Source organism: Ochotona curzoniae, unplaced genomic scaffold (genome assembly GCF_017591425.1).
Source record: "Ochotona curzoniae isolate NIBS_2020 unplaced genomic scaffold, NIBS_Ocur_1.0 contig_3190, whole genome shotgun sequence".
Taxonomy (NCBI): domain Eukaryota; kingdom Metazoa; phylum Chordata; class Mammalia; order Lagomorpha; family Ochotonidae; genus Ochotona; species Ochotona curzoniae.
Genome location: NW_024465751.1, coordinates 12,109,050 through 12,131,968, shown reverse-complemented (window position 1 = coordinate 12,131,968; position 22,919 = coordinate 12,109,050). Strand labels below are relative to the sequence as shown.

Here is a 22,919-nt window from a genome sequence, read left to right as displayed (position 1 = left end):
ATACCAACGTCTCCATCTTTCCAATACATACTGATATGGAACAGGTGTGGTGGTTCAGTGGGTTAAAATGCTACTTGGGCTGTTCACATCCCTGATAGCAATGCTGATTTGAATCCTGGCTGTTTTGATTCAGCTTCCTGCTAATATATCATGGGAGGCAGCAAAAGATGGCTCAAGTACATGGGTTTCTGCCACCCAGATGGAACTCCAGACGGGGAGTAAACCAGCGGGTGGAAGATCTGTCTCTTTGTCTGACACACATTCTGATTCTCCTTCTGTCACTCTACCTTGTAAGTGTATAAGAAAATAAATATTCTTTTAAAAGTGTGTGGAAAATCAAGATATTTAAAAGAAAAACGCCAGTAAACTAAATCCACTCTTGCTCAGAAGTTTGAGTATAGCAGAATTACTGGCAGCACCAGGTGGAGATGAGACTTTGCATTCTTGGTCTTCTTTTCCCCTCTGACCTTGTAGGGTGCGTTTCAGGGAGGCCCCAAGAGCTGAGGAAAATGCATCTCCTTGAGGTCCGCCTAGCTCTCCACACCCTGAAACACAGTTGCGTAACTACAGCATGACCTCATTGCAATAAGAACTAAGCCTTGCTGCTTGCGGTGCAAACTCTTTTTCTGAAAATCACTCAAGCCTTTCTTGGAACTATGTGCTCATGGCTGATTGGCTTGGGTCTTGTTACACCTATGTATGTTGAGAGCATAACAGAAATAAATCTAGGCGCGTTTCTGAAGAATCCGCCATGCCTGTTGTCTTTGTTTGGTCTGCTATAATTGTCATGGTGCTTCTCTCTCTTCCCTTATAGCAGTCAGGATTTTAGTTTTCAGCTATGTATTTTTGTCTTTGGTGAAAATGTTGTCTAACTTCTATTTGTTTCCTTACATGTGTATCTCCCATTTCATAATCATTTTACCTTTGAGTTTCTAATTTCCATTTGAATTCATGTTCTTTATTTTTTTTTTCTTGGGTGGATGTTTTATTGACTAGTCTTCATTACGGGAGCAATTAGAAGGACTGGGAAAAGGACAAAGCAGGAATGACAGCTGGGATGAGGACAGATGCCATTTAACCCATGTTCTTTATAAGCTGTTTTTTTTTTTTCATGGCCACAATACTTAAGAATAATTTATTTTTTTTTTTTCCAGACTGGCGTTATTGTTTTAACTATCGCACACTCTCTTCTTCCCTTCCCTCATTTTCTTTTTTGTGTTTTTAATCTTTTGGCTTTGTGTAGCTCCTGACTTTGCTGCTATCTTTGTGCTTAATTCAGGCAGCTGTGCCTCTACTTTGCAGTTCCCCGATGTTATGTGTGTTGTGATCTAAAGCAGGTGATATCTCATTGTAAGATGTCATGATGTTATTTTGTTTTCCCCCTTTGAGTTAAGTTTCTGTACTCCAAGTTAAAGAGATAGTTTTGCATCAATATTGTGTTCAGTTTCTTATCTTGGGGCTCATGTTACATAGTCAAAGGTGTATCACAGTGCCGTGGGGGCTATCTTGGTTCCCCAAATTACACTTGAATCCAAGTGTGTTCACTGTCAGAGTGAACATCCAGTTCTTCATTTCATGCACTGCACCTATTTTTTCCCTAAGCAGAAGACGGGTTTTTACTTGTCAAATTTGGAGTTTTTATTGTAAAATCTGAGAATGCCATTGACTCGGCATCCTGACTTACCTTACCTTGTCACTGCATAATCTTCTAGTAATTTTCTTGGTTTCTACTTAATTATTTTTTGTTTATTTTCATTTGCTTAGAAGGTAAAGAAGACACAAAGGCAAAGACAGAGAAGGGACAGACCAAGACAGAGAAATCTGCTAGTTTATATCCTAAATACCCATCACAGTTGAACCTGCACCAGGCTGACAACAGGAGCCTAGAACTTGGTCCTGGTGGGTGGCAGGGACTCAGTCAACTACTTAAACCACCAGGCTGCACATAAGTAGAAAGCTGAGTGAGAAGTGGAGCTGGGAGTGGGACCCAGATGCTGTGATCTCGATACCCGTTGAGTTAGGCCTAGGCTGCTCAGTGATGCAACTCTGAAGAGTCGGCACAAGAGACCAGGTTTATTCAACATGTCGGCATCTTGGTGGGAAAAGCAGATCTCTTATTTCTCAGGTTGCAAGTTGGCAGGAGGATTTTGAAAGGAGAAAGGAGTTGGCAGAAGTTGTCAGGAAGGTTTCTAGCGTAGGTTCTGAAGCTCCTGAGTTCGAAGCATGGCTGGTTTTGGGTTGGTGACTGCAAACTCCTTCCTCACCTGATTGGCCCTTGAGGACCAGCGGCTTTCAGATAGAACAGACTTTCAGATCACTCTCAACATTAGCAGTTAGCTTTTGTTAATTAGAGTCTGTAAAAGGAATGGAAGATGTGTTTTCTTTACCATTGCAGATGGGTAACTATTCACAAGGGAAGAAAGATGGAATCACTATTTACAGTTAGGTATCACACATGGGCATCTCTGACAGCATCTTAATCGACCACTAAACGTAACTTCTTTCTCTTTGGCTGTTATTTTAAAGCAATTTTGTGCAGCTGTGTCTTAGAGTTTCCTGTTTTGGCCAGCACCAGCCTAGTTTTTGTTGTTTTGCTTGCTTAATAATTTTGCTCAATATTAAGAAGTGATTGTGTCTTGGTTTTGCTCCTGTAATTTACAGTCTTTACAGTTTGTGTTTTCACTCAGGTCCTCAACATATGGGGTCCAGTCTGGCCCCAAACACAGGGGTCGGAGTATCTTCTGGGTCAATCAGATACTGTTAAAAATTACATACAAGCTCTCCCTGGAGAGGGCACCCTAAGGACTCTGTCTCCTCTTTATCAGTGTAGGTCCCTTTTGCCTAAAATAGTAAAATTCTATCTTTCATGTTTAATAAAACTCATCCCCCAGTAGGTTACCAGATCAAATGCAAGATGCACAGTAAAAATTGAATTGCAGACTCAGTGAATAAATTTTTAGATAAGTAGGTCCTGTGGAGGAATTAGAGCATGCTTCTACTGAAAATGTTTCTTTGAAATTCAGATTTAACTGCATTTCTTGCTTCTTGCATCTTTTCTCCACTAAATCTGGCAAACCTAGTCTGTGACCAACAAAAAGATATTTTCTGGGCTTTTTTGGTGTTTCGTCATTATCACTGCCATCTTTATCTCCATTATTAGTAGATTTATTATTATGCTCTTTTCTTATCTGGTCCGATAGTATGTCTTAACTTGTAGGTTTTAGATAATATTTACAGATGATAATCTATTCTACAGTAATTAAGCACCATTGGTATACTTACATTTGGTGATTTGGCACTTGGATAAGGATCAGTAATAAAAACATACAAAATAGACTTTAACCCAAACAGATGTCATAAAATACCATGCACAAGATGGTTCATTAAAAAAAAAAAAGATTTGTTTATTGGAAAGACAGACTTACAGAATGAGTGAGTTACAGAAAGATCTTTCATCCACTGATTCACTCCCTAAATGGCTGCAACAGCTGGAGCTGGGCCAATTTGAAGCCAGAAGCTTCTTTGGGATCTCCCTTGTGGGTGCAGGGACCCAAGGCTTTGAGTCAGCCTCCACTGCTTTCCCAGGCCAAGAGTAAGGAGCTAGAAGTGGGAAAGCTGGGACAAGAACCAGCTTCCATATGACATGTTGGTGCTTGAAGGTGGAAGATTAGCTAGGTGAGCCATTGTGCTGGCCCTAGTTCAGTTTTATTTTTTTTTATAAATGCTCGTATCAAACTTTTGCTCAAGATATTTTACTCTCATTTTTTTTTCTAAATACCAATTAGTTTAGAATATGAAGTCTGTACAGAAGCAGCAGACTAAGGGATTTACTTGAGTTCAGGAACAAGCACAACAAATGCCAGTCACAGTAACACAGATGGAAGAGATATGACACAAAAGCAGAGGCTGGAGCTGCCTGCCCTGCCTTCAGTGATCCCAAGCAGTTGTGGCCATGCACTCATGTGGAAGATCTGCAGAGTTCCTGGCTCCTGGCTTCAGCCTGGCCGTTTCCTAACTCTTGGGGGAGCGAACCAACAGATATAAGATCTCTCTTACTTTCCCTGTCTGTGCCACTCTGCCTTTCAAATACATACATGCATACGTACATCATTTAAAAAGGAAGGCAAATGGAAGAAGGTTTTTTTTAAGGGGCAAGTTTAAGATTTTTAAAAAAGTCATGGTATTTTCAGGGCGGCCAGGGAAGACTCTGAACCATCACTGTCTCCTACTTCAATCCATTGCTCTGGAAGTATGTGTGTGTTCAGCAGCTGTCATCACCTCCTCTGGGCTCCCTGTTCATCCTCTGGCTGGAGGTGATTTGCTGGACTCTGAAGTGAGGACCACAGTATTTGTATCTCATTTTCACCACCCATTAACTGTGTGGCCTTAGGCAAGTCTCTTAATCTCTCTGGGGCCTAAGTTCCACCTGCCTTAACAACACAAAAAAAAAGCTGAAAGGAAAAAAAAAAAAATAAAGGCGGGTGGCAATAACTCCTGGGAAGGCTGTTCTAAGCATTGTACGTAAGGTAATCTTTTAAAGTGCCTGTTGCCAGGAATGGCCTGACAGGCTAATCCTTTGCATGCAGTACCTGCAGCCCATGTGGGTACCAGTTCATGCCCCAGGTGTTCCACTTCCAACCTAGCTCTTTGTTTATATCCTGAGAAAGCAGTGGGAGATGACCCAAGTCCTTGGGACTCTGATCTGCGTGAAAAGACCCCACACCTGTTTCCTGGCATCAGATTGGCTCAGCTCCAGCTGTCGCGGCTGTTTGGGGAATGTATCAGCAGATGGAAGATCTCTTGGTGTCTCCTTCTCGCTGTGAAAATCTGCCTTTCAAGTAAAAGTGAATTTGAAAAATAGAGTGCATGCTGCGGTGTTTGGAGCCTAGCAAACCTCACGAAAGACTGGTTCCTGTGAAGGCGGTGGATTGTCTCTGGTGCCTGAAGAACCAACCTGACAGGCAGCAGGCATCCATCAGTGTTGGCTGTATGAATGAGTGGCTGTCAACATGGTGCACCGTGAGAAATCTGACGGAGGTTGGGGAATTTTACAACAGATTTGTACAGGTTTTTTGTTTTGATTTTGTAGAATTCTGGTTGTTGGTTGAAACATAATCCCAGTGGTGAAGAGAGAAAAAGGAGTGAAGAAGGAATGAGAGGGTCTTTTTTTTCTAAAACCCCTGACATTTCCCCGCTTCCCAAGGAGGGAATCACTTGCTGTGGCCTTGGCACCGTGACAGTATGGAAATTGCCAAGTGGCACAGACATTTTCATGGCACCCCAGTGCAGTTAAGGCTGTTTTGTTACTGCTGTCGGGCATCCGTTTACTGATTTGTGTTGTCATCAAAATGCCGAAAGTGATTGCTGATTTCTCTTTCCAGGCTGAGGCTGCATGAAGAAAAGGTTATTAAAGATAGACGACATCATCTCAAGACCTACCCAAACTGTTTTGTTGCCAAAGAACTGATTGACTGGCTGATTGAGCACAAAGAAGCCTCCGACAGAGAGACGGCAATTAAGCTCATGCAGAAATTGGCTGACCGTGGCATTATTCATCACGGTGAGTGTCATGGTGGCCATCAAGGTGACTCGAGTACATATGGAGAACTAAATCTTTGCATTGGCCTACCCATTGAGGAAATACAATGTTTTGCTTTATGTTGTCTCCTGAATGCCTCTCTAATTTTATCCCGTCTCTTCCCTCCAACTCTTCCCTAGTGTTACTCCCATGTACTCCCTTACATGTGTCTGAGCGACATACCCCATCGTTTTAGGTCATGACAAAGAGGCTTGTTGATTCTTTTGCCACGTGATCAACAGAATGTGAGAAGGATCCTATCAATACTGTGTCTTGCGTGTTCAGTTGCACCGCTGTGCTTGTGTCATTGGCCAAATTCAGTGGTGTTATTGTATGTTTATCTACTGTCCCATTGATGAACATTAAGTTATTTCCAAGATTTTGCTTTAGTTTTCAATGGTTTGGTAAACATTCATGAACTTGTTTCTTTAAAAATTCACTTATCTTGGCCTAGACTCTTGGATTTGTTTTTCTCTTGGCCTGAAATATCATTTGTCCTTGGTTTTGCCCTTTATCTAGTCACTTTTTCCATCTCCATTACATGCAAGCTCTTCAGAGAAGCTTCCATTGCCCAAAGCTGGGCTCCTGAGCTTCTGGGAGTATTAACAAGTGTTTTGTGCTGCCTTTGCAGTATCTTTCCTGTTCTGCACTTGGTCCTACCATGTTCACATTTCTCTTTCTCTCACTCGATTTCACATTCTCTGAGGTTGGTGCCTGCCCCAGTAGCATGCTCCAAAAGTGTTTCTGGAATTCATGAAGAATTTGATGTTGTAATTTTCTTGTAGATAATAACAATGATGATCATGATAATAGATAATAATACCTGTATTATTTTTTTCTCTGTATCTGATACAGTGCTAAATATGTGAATTACCTTAAATAACAGATATTTGTGACCTGAAGGAATTAAGCAGTGAAATGATTCTTAATTGGTATTTTCTACCACTTGACTAATTAAATGAGTTGATTTTGCTCATTTGTCTCTGTGTCTGTTGTGTTTCAGTGTGTGATGAGCATAAGGAATTCAAGGATGTCAAACTCTTCTACCGCTTTAGAAAAGATGATGGGACCTTCCCACTGGACAACGAGGTGAAGGCCTTCATGAGAGGACAGAGACTGTATGAGAAGTAGGTCCCATGGCAAATCCTCTGCTATAATCTTTACTTGTAGAGAGAAGCAGGGCTATTTCAGTCTGTCTCCATGTTGACTTCAACCTGGCTCTGCCATGTGGGCTGGTTACATAAGTGTTCCTTTTCATATGAGAAAACTATCGCCCATTTACTTTTCCCTGTGTTGGAAACTAAGTAGGTTTTGAAAGGTTCTTGATACGGAGTTTGTTTAAATCGTATTTTCTAGGTTAGAATTGATTTACGAGAACTCCAGAGTGAAAACAAAAGGCTGGAGCTTGATGTTTGCCAGCCAGGGATGCAGATGTCCTTTCTCTCTTGTGAACACTGTTGTTATAGAACTTGAGGTCAGCCTTGTAGGTGCTTAGAGAAGCGGGGTCAAGTACAGGGGAAGCTCAGCCACAAGTCAAAGATAAGTAGAGGGAACTACAAAGGCAGGAGATTTGCAAGGAGTGATCTTTTCAGCTGCTCAGGAGAGGTGAATCTTCTGTAACCCAAAAATATTTAATCACAGATCTAAAATTCTACAAGGCATCTGTCTCTGATCTTACGTGCAACTCCTGTGGACTCTTTTCCATCCTCCTCTCTTATTTTCTTCCTATGGCTTCCATTAGTGAAAGGAATGAAGAAATAACACACCCCCTCTTTGTTTCAGACTGTCTTACCAGGCTCTAGGGAGTTGAAAAAAAAATATGTATTTGCCACATGAAAGAGCCTTAGTGTGCTGGGAGTGGGAGTTGGGCGTGGTTCTGAGTGATTAGATTAAGTAGCCTGGTAGTTAGGATACAGCCAGTGTTTGAATTCTAGCCCTGCCACCTGACCTTTGTAAGCCTCAGTGTACTGTCGTGATGTGGGGCCAGTGACAGCAGCTGCCTCCCAGTGCTGTAATGGGAGTTCAAAGAACACTTTTCATCACGTGCTAACGAGTTCAGCTGAGGAGTTGTGGTTGGTTCTGCACTCCCACACATGACAGCCATTCCAGTTGTGAACCTGGTAGCGATGACTTTCCTCCCTCTGTCCTTTGTTACGGGCGCCTCCCCAGCTGTTTGCCTTTGTTCCTGGAGCTGTTTTCATGCCATCTGCGGTACTAGATCTCCAGTCACTTGCCTTCCACATAGAAAAATAGAAGATCCTCCATCTCTCTGACTCCCGCTAGTTGGGATGGAAGGATCTAGCAAAACCTTTGTAGTGTGTGTGTGTGTCTATTTTGTCACTATTTTCTTTCTTAGTTTTTTTTTCTTGTAAAATGCAAGCAGGTTTTAGGTATTTAGTTTATCATGATAGTGTCTTAAAGATAGAAGATTCTTTGTTGCCAAGATGTCAATATTGCTCTTTTCAAGGATTTTTCATTGGCCATAGCTGATTTCTTGGGATTTGGGTAGTACACTGTGGGGCAGTGATGAGCAGCAATGGAGAGCATCTTGGAGAGAACTGTTATTGCTGATGGTATAGGTATGAAGTCAAGATAATAAAAAGAATTTACACCTTTCTAGAACTTGGCCAACTTCCTCCTCTCTTGTCATCTTCTACCCTATGTGCCGTTCATACTGAACGGCGTTTCTGGACCATCCAAAACCTTCTCTGCCATTAGGAGATTTGTTAGTTCATTGGTTAATAGCCAACAAATGTATGTTGAGTCTTAGCCACAGGCCTTGCAAAGTGATAGGCCCTGGAGGTGTGTTATGAACCAATGGCAATGCTCTTTCGTGGAACTTGTGTTACAGTTGTGCATGCAGTTGCTCAAGGGCTAAGTACATGCAGGTACACATGGTATGTGGTACAAGTGCTTATTGGTTCTAGAAAGAAAGATAGACTGAGACTGGTAAAGAAGTTTAAATAGAGGAGTCGGGGAAGACATTCCTGAAGAGAGGACCTTGGATTGAAGTGAGCTCTTCAGATATCTGGTGCAAAAGCATTGTTGGCAGAGGGAGCAATAAGAGTAAAGGTGGCTTTGACAGGAATGTGACTGCTATCTTATAGGACAGTGATGATGTCATGGTGTTGGAAGTAAAGACTAGAACAGGAGTTGATGGGCAGGGGCCAGTTCATGTTAGGTTCTATAGTCATGGGAAGAATTGGTGTTTTCAGGTTGTGTATTTGGCTAGTGGTTAAGCAGTCAGCTGGAGTGCATGCATTGGAGTGCTTGGATTCAAGTCTTGGCTCCACTGCTGATTCCAGGTTTCTGTCAGGGTGTTCTGTGGGAGGTGACAGGTCTTGGCTCAAATGATCGGATTCTTGCTTCCCACATGGGGTACCTGGATGGGTTCCCAGCTCCCAGGTTTAGTGTGGCCTAACCCTTGCTGTTGTGAGCATCGGAGCAGTGAATCAGCAGATGGGAGCTCTCTCTCGGCCTCTTTTCCTTTCAAATAATGAAATAAATGCTTTAAAAATGGGTTATATTTGAGGAAAATGGGAAGCAATTGGGAGAGCAGAAAATAGAGCAGTGGCCATTTTCTGCAAGTGCTCATTTCTTTTGGTAGGAAAGCCTTCGTGCCATTGTCACTGCTTTCCTGGAGCACTCAGACTCTTCTTGGCTTCATGTTAAACATACCCTTACTGGAGTTCCTCCCTTGCTGCTACAGGGCTAAGTCAGTGTCAAACCTGCATATTTCACCTGCAGAGAGCTGGGTTTGACTGTTCCTTGCATTCAATTAAGAGACCGAAGGCTGAGGCCTGCCCTACCATCTTTTTTGTATCTCTTTTAAAAATATTTATTTTACTTCTATTTGAAAGGCAGATTTTACAGAACAGGAAGTAGAGGTGGCGGGAGAGCCTTCCTATGGTTCACTCCACAAACGGCTGCAATGGGCAGAGCTGAGCCTATTTGAAGCCAGGAACCAAGAGTCTCCTACATAGGTGCAGGGTCCCAAAGGTTTGGGCCATCCTTGACTGCTTTCCCAGGCCACAAACAGGGAGCTGGATGGGAAGTGGAGCAGCTGGGACATAAACCAGTTACCTTATGGGATGTTGGTGCTAGCAGGCAGAGCATTAACTTGCTATGCTCTCACACTGGCCCTCGTTATATCTTCTAAGGCCTGGTCAATATGTTATGGTAAATATTTGGTGAAAATTATGAATATGATTTTTGATGAGGCAATCAGTTTTGTTGCTTTTGCTAGTTGTTCGTATTCATTTCCTTGCACATTTATTTCTTTAAGCTGCTTGTAAAATTAGCAGATGGAAAAAGTAATTAGAATTACTTAACCCTGGTTGACCTGACACTTAGCAAGAGGTAACCCTCACTTTTAGTAACGGCAATATCTGTGCAGGATCTTTGGAATGACAGTTCCATTTACCTATTTCAGCAGTTATACTTAATATATGCACTTAATTATTTTTATACACTTTCTTTCTTTTTTAAGCCAATCTGCCCATGAATTTCAGCATGCATGATTGTTTTCTAAGTTGTAGATACTTTTCTTTGAAAAAAAAAACCGCAAAGAATTAGGGGAGGAGGTGGGAAATTCCAGGGCCTATGGAACTGTATCATAAAATGATAATAAAAAAGAATTAGTTGGTTTTGTTGACATTTCATTTTTTCAGTATTTTATTATTTTAGAATTGAGATTTTCCCTCAATTTTTTTCACCTGAAGTCCTTACTTGGAATATGTCTAACATTTTATATGAAGGTCATGAAAAATATGTGTTCCTTGTGAGTATAATAACAGCAGATTCTGCCTAATCCCCTTTCTCTAATTATTGTGACAACTCCCAGGGAGATGCTGTTATTGCCCTTATTTTATAGATAAGGGAAATGTGGCAGGGAGGACAAATCATTTACCCAAGGTTGTTTAACCGGTGCTGACTGTGAGCCAACTGATAACCAGTTTCTTGATTTCCTTTTTGCAAGAACGAATGGATGAGTGAATTGGAGAACAGTGAATAGCAAGCTGCAAATATTTCATTGAGAAAGCAGAATTACACACTTAACGGTCAGTGTATAGGCTCACTCAGAGGAGAGAGTCCTGTGTTTGAACTGAGTTTATCATGCAGAGGTTAATTATGAAAGGGAAGGCACATTTTAGTCAAGGGGAGGAAAATTCATGGTTTTTCTAAGGAGTAGGTGGAGGACTTATCCCTCCACTGCCAGTACACACATATGTGTGAATCTAGACACCAACTTTTTTCACTTTCACTGGTCAGCTGTTTCTTGTCATGGCAATTGGCAGGTGTTTATGTAGCATAATGTATTAAAATGAGCATACGATGTATTGCTGGTTGTAGGAGCCTGGTTCAGGCAGGGACTCTGTCTCCAGAGAAAAGGAATGGAGCCCATATTCTGCCAACCTTGAGATCATGGGAAATGAACTCCTTCTGCCTGTTGGTCTCCTTGCTCATAAATAGCAGCTGGGGACCCTGGTGTTTTAGCCTAGTGGCTCAAGTCCTCGTTTTGCATGTGCCGTGAACTCATATGGGCATTGGTTCGTATCCCGGTTGCTTCACTTTACTTCCAGCTCCCTGCTTGTGGCCTGGGAAAGCAATGGAGGATGACCCAAAGCCTTGGGACCCTGTACCCATGTGGGAGATCCAGAAGAAGCTCCTGATTCGTGACTTTGGATCAGCTCAGCTCCAGGCATTATGGCTGCTTAGCAGTAAACCAGCAGATGGAAGATCTCTCTGTTTCGCCTTCTCTCTGTAAATCTACCTTTCCAATAAAAATAAATAAATCTTTAAAAAAAAATAGTAGCTAGAATCTGAACCTAGAGCCCAAACCCCAGACTTGCTGAAACTAAGCTACAGATAAAGTCCTTTCATGTACACTGGATGAATGAAATCAGATTTATTTCAAAATGTAGCTTGCCTTAATATGTTAGAGGGGATTTATAAGTTGTCAGGGTTTAACATTTTCCGGAAAGAACAAACAAACCAAAAGAAAACAACAAAATTAATGAATGTGCCAAGATCTGAAAGTTAGACATTGGAAAAGGAGAGTAAAGAGTTTCCCCTAAGTGGTAAAATCTGCATGGTATTCTGAAGATGTGAAAAGCATCTGTGCCTTTATAAGTTTAGCTCCTTTCCAAAACACTACCTTTGGATTATTTTATCTGTGCTTCTTTATAAAATCTATGAAGACTTGCCTTATCCTTTTCACTTAGAGTCTTTGGGACCCAAATTGGTTAAGTAATTCATTTAGACCTGGGCCTAGGCTGGCAAATACAGAGGCCTTGTAAGTTCTCACCTCTTCTCCCAGCTCTGGGGAACTACCTCTACTGTCAATATTTCTTTTTGGCCCTTCTCCTGCTTGATGGTGTTGGGTTCTTAATAGAACCTTATTTTGCTGAACTGTGCTAGTTTGAGGCTAATCCTCGACCTCCCTAAGTTTTCTGTATTGTAAGCCACAGTTTGCTTCAAAACTAATTGTGTCAAAGTTAAAACTTGAATGATTCCTCTGGCTATTGGTTTCTATGTCACTTCTTGCTTCAGAGGCACTGGGACAAATGTTAAGAGGCCAGAGGCTGGTCTCCTGCTCGGTGAGTGGCAGTGAGTGTGGGCTTCTGAGTTGAGCCCTGGTCTCCAGTCCCAGCATCCTTCCCTGCTTTCACTGTGACCCGAAGCAGACTGCTCAGCCTCTCTGATCTCCATGAGCCCACTTGGAAAGGCTGTAGGGAGGATGAAATTTGTGCATTGCTAACTATACTGTGCTGGGCAAGGAGTGAGAGCCCAAGAAATGTGAGGTATTTCTATTAAAGTCAAATAATAATAGCAAAATTGATGACACCTGCTGTTCTTGTTTTATCATATTACTTTGAAACATAGCCAAGTGTAGTGGTTCAGAACCCAGGATTTTGGTTACCAAGTGACTCCTGGCTGCATGCAGTTGGGCCAATGGTTGCACCTTTCTGGGCCTTCATTAGCTCTTGGAATAGGCAGAGGTCATGAGTCTACGGACCTTGATGACTTGGTGGGGATGAAGTGGACTGAAAGTGGTCAGCACACAGGACAGGCCTCCCTCAGTGTTGGTGCATGGCAGCATTCATCTGCTGCAGTTTGGAGGGAGGCGGGGGTGGAGTGTTTGAGCAAGAGGGTGTGTGCCTGTGGACTGAGTTTGCTCTGTGGACTTGAGGAATTTGTGTAAACACTTTTGGGGCACAGTGCACTTTTCATTACCAGACTCCCTTTAGCCTTCACCATGGTCAATTGATTTAAGGTGCAAAGAATCAGACAGAGCATCACATGTCACAGTGAGGGTATGGAGTTTACAGTTTCCCACTTAATTTTAAATGGACACAGATAACCCATGACCCTCAACATAGGACCATGACTCACCTTCTCCCAGATTTTTTTAGTTTTCAAAGGAAGAAACTCTTATAAATGGGACAAATCCTCCCACAATATAGAACTCCACAGAATCTGTGTGTGTTGTCTTTGGGTGGTAGAAGGTTTTGGGAATTATGTATTCCAAGCTGCAGACCCTGATTCTCCATTAGCAGTTGGAAAAGTGGATCATTTTAAGGAAAAAGCCAAAACAGGATTACTATTTCCTCTATGAACTGCTTAATAAGGGTGTGGGTGTGTGTGTGTATAAATAAGTTAGAGGTGCCCTTACCCTTTGGGTGGGCATTTGGCCTAGTGATTAAACAACAGGTTGAGATGGCTGTCGCACATATCAGAGTGCCTGGTTTGACTCCTACGTCTGCTGCTAATGCCATCTTACTGCTCATTCACACCCCGGGAGGCAGCAGGTGGGTATTGGCTCAAGTAGTTTTATTTGAGTCCCTGGCTCCTCCTGCCTTCAGTCTGGTCCAGCCTCAGCTGTTTGTGGGACAAATCCCTTTCCACTGGGTCTTTTTTTTGTCCATGGGGACTTATTTATTTTTAGCAGCAGCAGCAGCAGCAGCTTTTCTCTAACCACTAGTAGTGTATTTATCCAACTTAGGGGCTGATTGAATAACTGGTGTAACATATGATTGTGCCATTAGCGTTCCCACTGTTTCCTTTGCTCTTTTTTTCCATAGGAACGAAGGGAAATAAAAGGGAAAAACAATATCCAAAGGAGCAGAGCCTTTCTGTATGCTTTATCTTATCAGAGGTTTTTCTATTGCTTGTCCTGCAGTTTTTTGTTCTCTGCAGTGGCTGGCACAGTCAATATTTGTTAACTGAACAAAGGACTCTGAGTTACCTTGCTTGGCCTCTTTAGAGTTTACAAAAGTACCTTCTACATTATTTAGTTGATCCTCTGTTCAGCTCTGTAGTATGCTCTGTGCCCAGCAGGCACACTTCATTAAAAATGGGAGGTATGAGCTGCAGAGAGATCTAGCGATTGGCATAGACCCTGAGATGTGGAGCTGGGCTTAAAAAGGAAGTCTCCAAGTTTTGGACTCCTTCTTGTCCTATTGCTAATACAAAAATGTTTTTCAAACTTCATTGGTCCAAAACTATAGAAATTAAGACTTTATCTTAAATATTTCTTGACTGTTTTGCAAATTGTAATGAATAATGTCAAGTACATTTTCACAGTTTGCTTCTATTGCCCAATAATTGGTAATTTCATAGAACTTGGAAATAAACATTTCTCACTTTCTCAATTTATTTCAGGTTCTCTAAAATTGCTATGTTAGTGGGCAAAGAATTGTTATCTTTTGCAACTATTTCTATATTTGATCAGGGATGATATTGATAATGTCGAGAACTATTAAGAACAGCAGATGTAATTTTGCCTAGTAGTTGACATAACCATGTTCTACATTGGAGTATCTGGGACTGAGTCCCAACTCTGGCTCCTAATGTTAACTTTGTGCCAGTGCAGTTACTGGAAGGCAGCATTGGTGGCTCAAGTAATTGGTTTCCTGCCACCTGCATGGGAGATCGGTATTGTGTTCCCCAGCACTGACTCCTGGCCTGGCCCACGTCTAGTCATTGTGCACATTTCAGGAGGAACAAATGAAAAATAGCTCTCCCTTTCTCTTAGCCGATCTCTCTCAAGTTTGATGAACTAAAAAACATTAGGGCCCCCTACTTGGCACAGCAGGTAAGATACCAATTTGAATGCCTGCCTCCCATATTGAAATACCTGGAGCTACATCTGATGACAGCTTCCTATTAAATATGTGTCCTGGGAGGCAACAGGTGATAGCTCAAATATTTGGGTCCTTGCCACCGATGTCTCAGACATGTATTGAGTTATCTGGACTTCTGGCTTTGGACTGGCCCAGCCCCTGACAGTGGTAAGCATTTGGGAAGTGAATAATGTAATAGAAGATCTTTCTATCTTGGTCTGTCTCTGACTCTCTCTGCCCTCCATGTATATTAAAAGTAAGTAATTTTATACAAGAACTGCGAAGAGTGAGATTTTTATCCTATTTGCAAGCTAACAAAATATGCCTGCCACCATTTAATAGGGACTGACAGAAGACAGCTTACTGCTTTCCGTAATAGTGGTGACCAGAAGCTCATCAATTTGCCAAGTCCATATCTAAGTCTTAATTGCTTTAAAGAAGCACATTGAAAGCCAGATGATACCTACACCCACAGTGGGTTATGTTGTAGAAGAGGGACCCTAAACTTGAGAACTCTGAAGGTCCTATAGGATCTTTAAGTAAACCTGGCTCTGTCCCAGACAGAGACGCTGCCAGGCTTATATTGGCAAAAATACAATCTGCCTGTAGATGAGGGAGAGACTATCAATTTCCAGGTCTGTTCACGCACAGACACACATGAGAAACATGGCCATCTGAAGCTGAAGGCTGTGAGAGCCTTGTTTGCAAGATGGGAAGAGAAATGAGAGTACTGGGAGACTTATCTTCCAACATCAGAAAGAGGCACAAAGTATTGGATTTGTTTTAAAGACTGATATACGGAGCGAAGGAGAAACAGAGATGAATATCTTCCATCCACTGATTCACTTCCCAAGTGGCTGCAGTAGCTTGAGTTGAGCCCATCTGAAGCCAGGAGCCAGGAGCTCTTCCGGGTCTCCCATGAAGATGCATTGTCCCAAGGCTTTGGATTGTCCTGACTGCTTTCCCAAGCCACAAGCAGGGAGCTGGATGGGAAGAGGAGCAGCTGGAGCATGAATCGGTGCCCATATAGGGATCCTGGCACCTGCAAGGTGAGGATTTAGCCACTAGGCTATCACGCCAGACATAAATGATTGGATTTGCAGCTGATCGATGGTGGCAGTAGTCACCCTGTATTTTGAGGTTAATAACAAGTTCCCTTCATTTTTGCTAGTTGATTAAATGATACAAGCCTAAAACTAAAAATGAATTCTATGTAGGATTTAAAAAAAAGATGCTAACTTGCTTAAAGATTTTGAAACAATTTGTTGTTTTTAAATGTTTATTTTCATTCCTTTGAAAGGCAGGGAGACAGAGGGAGAAACAGATCCATGCCAGAAGCCTCCTCTCGGTCTTCCACATGAGTACAGGGACCCAAGGGCTTGGGGCCATCCACTGCAGCTTTTGCAGGCCATAGTCAGGGAGCTGCATCCAAACTGGAGCAGCTGGGACACAAACTGATGCCCATTTGGGTTGTTGGCACTTGTAGGTAGAGGATTAGCCTTTTGAGCCACTGTGCTAGCTCCGAAAGCAGGATCTTGTAGTTATTTGCACACTTAGTCATCACAGCATTGTCCATAGTATTCAGTGGATGGTATGGGGCAGAGAGGTTTATATTAGTACAGTGTCACTCAAGAGAAAGGGAAAAGCTCGGTGATACCTGAACTGTAAGGACTGGCTGCCTTAGACCAGAGTAACTGAGCAGGCGGCAGAGTAAGGTGTTGATGGTGGTGAAGGTGGCAAACGTGGGGCAGGTAGCCCTTCGGTGGTCCTTTTGGCATACCAAGGCTTTCTATGCATTGCCTGCTGGAAGGCTTTTCAAACCAAGGAGTTAATTGCTTTTCTGCCTTTGGTGAGCAGGGAACCTCCCGAGTTCACACAGCCGGAGAGCAGGCCCTCATCTTTGAACCTGCTCTGCAGCTTACTACCCATCATCTAACCTGTTCCTACCCTGCAGCTTCAGTTCAAGGTAGTAGCAGTAATGAGCACTAAATTTATACATGATTAGTAGACTTTATATGAACCTGAAACAAGTTCCCATCATTTGGCTCATGTCAGCTCCTAGGATCTAACTTCAGAAATTCTATCCTCCTGTGTTTGTAATGTCATCCTCTACTTCTGATTCAGCAGGAGGCAGTTCTCTCAGAGCTTTGTTCAGATGCAGAACAGAGAGCAGGCCAGCTGGGTTTGTCAGAAGCCATCAAACTTAGGTTGTCATCTGTAGATATGTTTGCAGGTTGACTATTTAGAAGTGACTTAACAGTAAATATATTGCTCTTAGAACTGTAGGTTGGATTCATTGCCAGTAGAGGCTGACTGTACTGATTAGTTCAAAATTTTACTAATCCTGTTTAATTTCAGACCTATGAACCAAGTTCCTGTAACATTTATTTTTCTAATTCCATCTCTTAAATTATTTACCAACCTGGTAGAAAGGAGAAATCATTCAGGATCCTTGAAGTTGGAAAAGCTTAAGTAAGAACTCTTCTCTTGCTACTTATTAGCAAAATATTTAATCTTTTGAAGTCTCTTATCTGTGATAAAGAAAGAAAATGCATACTTCATTGGCCTGTTGTGAAAACAAATAAGATGAAAACCAATGGAGTCCTACTTAATGCAGAACATGTAAGCTTTCTAATATATTAGGGAAAAGTGTACAGTCTGCTGTGCACTTAGGTTATGTGAATTGCAAAAAAAAAAACCATATGCCTTTTTAACTTTTGATACAATTTTGTAGATATCCCAGCTTTCCATCTTCTTCCCCCTCCCAATTTTCCTTTTTCACCATCCCCCCATATTATTATAGCAAGTATAGTGCTTCAGTAATGTTTACAAGTTAACATTCTGCTATTTAAGTATATCATGGCATTGTAATATACGCAATGGTACAAAAGTTAGTGTCAAGATATATTTAATGGTTTCATTGGGAGTCCTCCTTTTATTTGGGAGTAGAGATATATACTACAATGTATCTTCCCTTCCTGGCATGCTAGTCTCCATTATGTAGCTCATCTATAAAATCACACACACACACACACACGTTTACAGTATAGCTATTTGTTTTGTATTTTGCATGAGCATAGCATTATATCAGAGAGAATATGATATTTATCTTTTGGGGATTGGCTTATTTCGCTGAGCATTATAGTCTCCAGTTGGGATCATTTTGTTGCAAGTTGTTGAATTTCTTTTTTTTAAATTAGCCAATATTTGTTTAATCTCAGGCAGCCTCTGTGGGTCAGGAACTTGAGCAAAGCCTAGCAAGGCGGTCCTGACTTGAGCAAGCTGCCAGCTCGCTGTACACACGGGAAAACGTGCGTCCGGAGCCTTCGCCTGCACGTTAGCTCACTAGTTGCTTGGCTCGGTGAGATGCTCATCTTGTGTAGGGGCTCTTCGTGCCTGCCCTTTCAGATCTGTTCCCTCTGCTTTTCCCACCTGGTGTCTACCCAGCAGACTGATTTATATGAATTTCCTCAGCAGGCTCCATTGCTGTCTGGTTTCTGGATGGCTCAGTCAGAGACATTAGCAAGAAGTAAATGAGAGGAAACAAATGCGCTTCTTAGCATGCCCCACTACTTCCCCCACTATTGTAGGCTACCATGAGTGTCCCAAGTAGCATTTTGATCACTATTTCAAACACATGTCTCTACTGCGTATCTTATGAGGACTGAAGTAGGCACATTGTACTTTGTTTGCCTGTTTTTATACCAGTATAGCAAATCAGTAGACTATAACTGATTTTTTTTAGCTCCCACTCTTGTTGCTCCTGCCATCACCATAGATTCTAATCCAACACCCGTATCTCCAGGATACTTGATGACTCATTCTCGCCAGAATGACTGGAAGCTCTGAGGTCCTGGAGCTTCGATTTCCAGCACACAGCATGTGTCCAAAAAAACGTTTGACGCAGAGATGAATAGAGAGAAAGTACCTGGAATTCTCATTTAGGAAAGGACATTAGACATTCCTTTTCTCTCTTCAAATTTGAGTAAAATCCGGTGTATATTGTATATATTTACTAGTCTGCTTGTATGTATTTACTGGTCTAGGGTCACTGGTTGTGTTTACAGTTGGAGGCGCTGATCATATACATTCAGATGCCAAAAATAATAACCACAGCCATCATTCACCCAGCATTTCTGTGTTCCTGGTGACACCCTAATTTTTATTTGCTCACCGAGAATGAGCACGGTGAATCCTTCCTATACCTCTAGGAGGGAGCCATTTTCACGATCATTTTACAGGTGAGGAAAGCAAACTTGAAGTATTTTGGGTAAAGTCAAATGCTTTCAAATCTTTAGTTGCTGAGATTTCTGAAATCCAGGTATAGTTTTTCATAGTATGCATTTTATATGAACTTTTTGAGAGCCTCTTGTATATAGGATTTTGAGTTTTTTAAAAACCTTGTTTCAGAATACTTTTCACAATATATACATTGTAAAGTTGTGCAGAGTCGTCATATGACGGCATTTTCAAGATACATCAAAACAGTCTTATATTTCGCTTCTGTTTTCCACAAACATCTTGAAGTACCCTTGGATCAGAAGCCTACATCCCACACAGTGAACGCCCAGAAATTGAATGCCAAGTGCTGCATGCTTGGATTCTGAGGATCTTGGTTTACCCTTGTGTGTCAGTTGATTCTCTCTGGAAGAAATCTGAAGACAGAGAGTTCTGTGTAGAGGGACTCACTGTCATTGGACCAGGAGGATGGGGCAGAGTGAGGCTGAGCTGAACACAGGCAGCAGAAAGAGGAGAACACACCGGAGCAACAGTGAGAAGAGACCGTGCCGAAGTGCAGTCGACTTGGGATCCAGGAGTGAGTCCAGCGGGAGCTGGGGCCAGGACTTCAGAGGAAGAGGAGCGTCCTTCATCCTTACTGCCTGTGTAGGTGGTGCTCCCTTGGGTTGGTGGCTTTGCCCTGAAATGCGAAGATGTGACCAAGAGGTGTATTTTCTGAGCTGATGTTTCTGCTTTGTTTGCCAAATGAAAACACCCCCTTTTAATTACAGTCCCTTCACACAGAGCTTGGGAGGGAAAGCAAAGCCATTGTTCCTCTAAATAGAAAAAAAACAGCAAATTGACAGAAGGCATTTATTAATTTCAGAGCCCTGAACAAAAGACGCTTTAACACCAGAAAGAAAGAAAATTTGGGTAGCATTTTTAACCTTATTCGATTTGTAGTTAAACTATAACTGCATTGTTAAGTTTATTGACATGTAATCTACATAAAGTACATATGGTAAAAGTATGCAGGTCAATGCGTTTTTACAAACTGAACACACCTGAACCAAACTGAACCACATCCAAATAGTACAGTTATAAAATATCTTCTTGGGTCAGCATGATTGCTCAGTTGGCTACTCCTCCACCTGTGAGCCCTGGCTTTGCATGTGAGTACTGGTTGTTGTCCTGGTTGTTGTCCCATCTAGCTCCCCGCCTGTGGCTTGAGAAAGACTTGGGAGCCTGCACCTGCATGGGAAATCCAGAGGGTGCTTCTGGCTCCTGGCTTCCAACCAGCCCAGCCCCAGCTGTTGAAGTCACTTGGAGAGTAAACCAGTGATCTTTTTTTTTTTTTTCCTGTTTCTCCTCCTCTCTGTAAAACCTTCCTTTCCAATAAAAATAAAAAAGAGAGAACCTCCACTGGAGGTAACATTCTGGCTTATCGCATAAAACCACTGCCTGCAATGCCAGGGTTGCCGGTGGGTGCCATTTGTGTCCTAGCTGCTCCCTGTCTGAAGCACCTCCCTGCCAATGGCCTGGGAAAAGAAGTAGAGATGGTTCTGTACCCCTGCCACCCTTGTGGGAGACCCTGGTGAGACTCCTGTTTTCAGCCTGGTTGTACCCTGGCTATTGTGGTCACTTGGGAAGTGAACCAGTGGATAGAAAAATGTCTCTCTTTCTGTAACTGTGACTTTCAAATAAATAGACATTTAAAATATATTTTAAATGTTTATAGAGAACATTTAAAATATATACGTATATATTTTAAAGATTTATTTTATTTTTATTGGAAAGGCGAATATACAGAGAGGAGAGACAGGAAGATCTTCCGTCCGATGATTCATTCTCCAAGTGAGCGCAACGGCCGATGCTATGCTGATCCGAAGCCAGGAGCCTCTTCCGGGTCTCCCACGTGGGTGCAGGGTCCCAAAGCTTTGGGCTGTCCTCGACTGCTCTCCCGGGCCACAGGCAGGGAGCTGGATGGGAAGTGGGGCTGCAGGGATAGAACCGGCACCCATATGGGATCCCAGGGCGTGCAAGGCGAGGACCTTAACCACTTGTGCCACTGCGCCAGGCCCATTTAAAATATATTTTAAATATTTTAAATATTCTACCATAGCCTGATGTTCTAGATTAAAGTTTTACGGTAGAGTTAGCATTTTTCTAGAATTTGAAGTACTTTTTAAAGTGATTCATCAGTCATTTGGGTACCACTTTCTCTCCCCTCATTGCACCCCTGAATGAATGGAACTGGCAAGTCTTGGCTGTGTGCAACACCTCCCAGAACCTGTGTGTCTGTGTAACTGAGTACTTGTGCAAGTACTGCTGTATCTGTGTGTGTTCCTGTATCTGTTTTGTGTATCTTCTGTTCACTGCCACTCGTGTCACAAAAGGTGCCAGATGCCTCAACATATCAGCTGTAGATTTTACAATTACAATGTTGAATTGAATAATGAAGGGTCTTCTAAAAAAACTGACAGACAAATCATATTGTGAAACTGCATGAATTTCAAAATTGTTTACACTCAAATCGACTTATAATTCCATCCCTCCCTGTGTTCTTTGAGGTGCTCTTGTACTATGTATATATTCATTAGCTATAAGAAGAAAGTCAAGATTCTAGAATCTAACCACAGCCTTGAAACAGCAGTTTAGAGATTCCAACCCAGGAAGCCTGCCTTTGCCACTGCTGCTCAGGAGCCAGCGGGTGCTCATACAGCAGAAAAGAGGCAGTGACAGCCACGTTTCTAAGTCCATTTGTCCAGCCCTGGGTATTGTTTGGTATTCCTGTTTCCTTTCTGCGTAAGCCAGATAGAGAGGATTGTAACGTCTGTGCTTTCCATCGTATTCTGCTTCATGCACCATTCCCTTCTCTCCAGTCCGTGCTGAGAGATGGCCGAAAACCTCAGGTGTCTGCTTACACATTGGTGGCTCCCACTCGGGAGGGTTTATGTTCTCATCTTCCCTTGGCTGAGCTGAGGTTTTAAGTTAGTCATTGCCCTTTGGTCCTGATGACTCTGCGCTGCCCTGTACAGTCACTTCCAGCCAGTGAACATGCAGCAGAGGATGTACAACCCCTACCCAGCTTCAGGAAAGCAACTTTACTTTGCTTCCTCCTGGTTTTCTAGATGGGGACCTTGCTTCATCTCGCTAGTCCCAAGGATGGGTACAGGTGGAGTGTCCGTTCAGTGCTGACATCTTTGCTGAACTGAGAGCAAGGTTACCATCTGACAAACAGGAGCTGAGTGCTTGTCTCTGAGGGTCATGTGCTGTCCCCCTTGGCATTCTTTTGAGCTCAGTTTACCATGCACTCTGTGCCACTTCTGTCCTAATCTCTGCCCAGTGGCCATGCCCATCTCCCTGGGCTTTTCTCTATGCTTCAGCCTGCTCTCTCCCTGCCCACCATAGCTTGGCCCACCCTCTCACACAATGCATGTGTACTTGCTGCTGCTTTGTGTGCATCCACCCACTGGCTCCCAGGGCTAGTTTACTTTTCTTTTTCATTTGGAATTTGCAAGTTCATTGTGCTGGACTTGGTTGTTTCATTCCCTTGCCTCCTCTTCGTTGTGTATTTCTCTGTACCTCTGTGATAGCACATGGATTTTTAAGGTTTGCTTTCCTACTGGAAGGTAAGCAATTTAAGGATGAGGGCCACGTGCCATTATTTTTCCATCTCCTAGGATTTAAAGGATGCTCAGTATATGTATGTATGTATGTATATAGTGAATGGGTGAATGAATAAATGAAATTAGAGTGGTGACTTTTAACAGTTTTATTGAGATACAATTCCCAGACCATGGAGTTCCCCATGTAAAACATACAATTCAGTGGTTTTTAGCACAGTCAGAGAAGTGCAATCGCCACCATACTCAATGTCAGACATTCTTGTCACCTAAAAAGGAAACTTCCTCATTGTCCTTAGTCATCTTTGTTGTTTTCCCACTCACTTTTCTTATCTCTAGGCATCCATTAATCTACTTTTCTGTTTCTATATA

At 42.4% G+C, this 22,919-nt stretch overlaps 1 protein-coding gene across 5 annotated transcripts in view; it reads left to right on the top strand.

The window, feature by feature from the left end:
• The window catches only part of DEPTOR (DEP domain containing MTOR interacting protein), a 160,933-nt gene that overhangs the window by 34,419 nt on the left and 103,595 nt on the right, over positions 1–22,919 (top strand). For 3 of the 5 annotated variants that reach the window (XM_040979370.1, XM_040979369.1, XM_040979371.1), the window contains exons 2-3: positions 5,382–5,560; positions 6,582–6,705. The exons of 1 other annotated variant lie outside the window; for it this stretch is intronic. In XM_040979370.1, coding sequence (XP_040835304.1) covers positions 5,382–5,560; positions 6,582–6,705 — 303 coding nt within the window. Of the gene's footprint in view, positions 1–4,810; positions 5,038–5,381; positions 5,561–6,581; positions 6,706–22,919 lie in introns of those variants that run through there. One more of the 5 variants, XM_040979372.1, reaches the window with a different exon arrangement.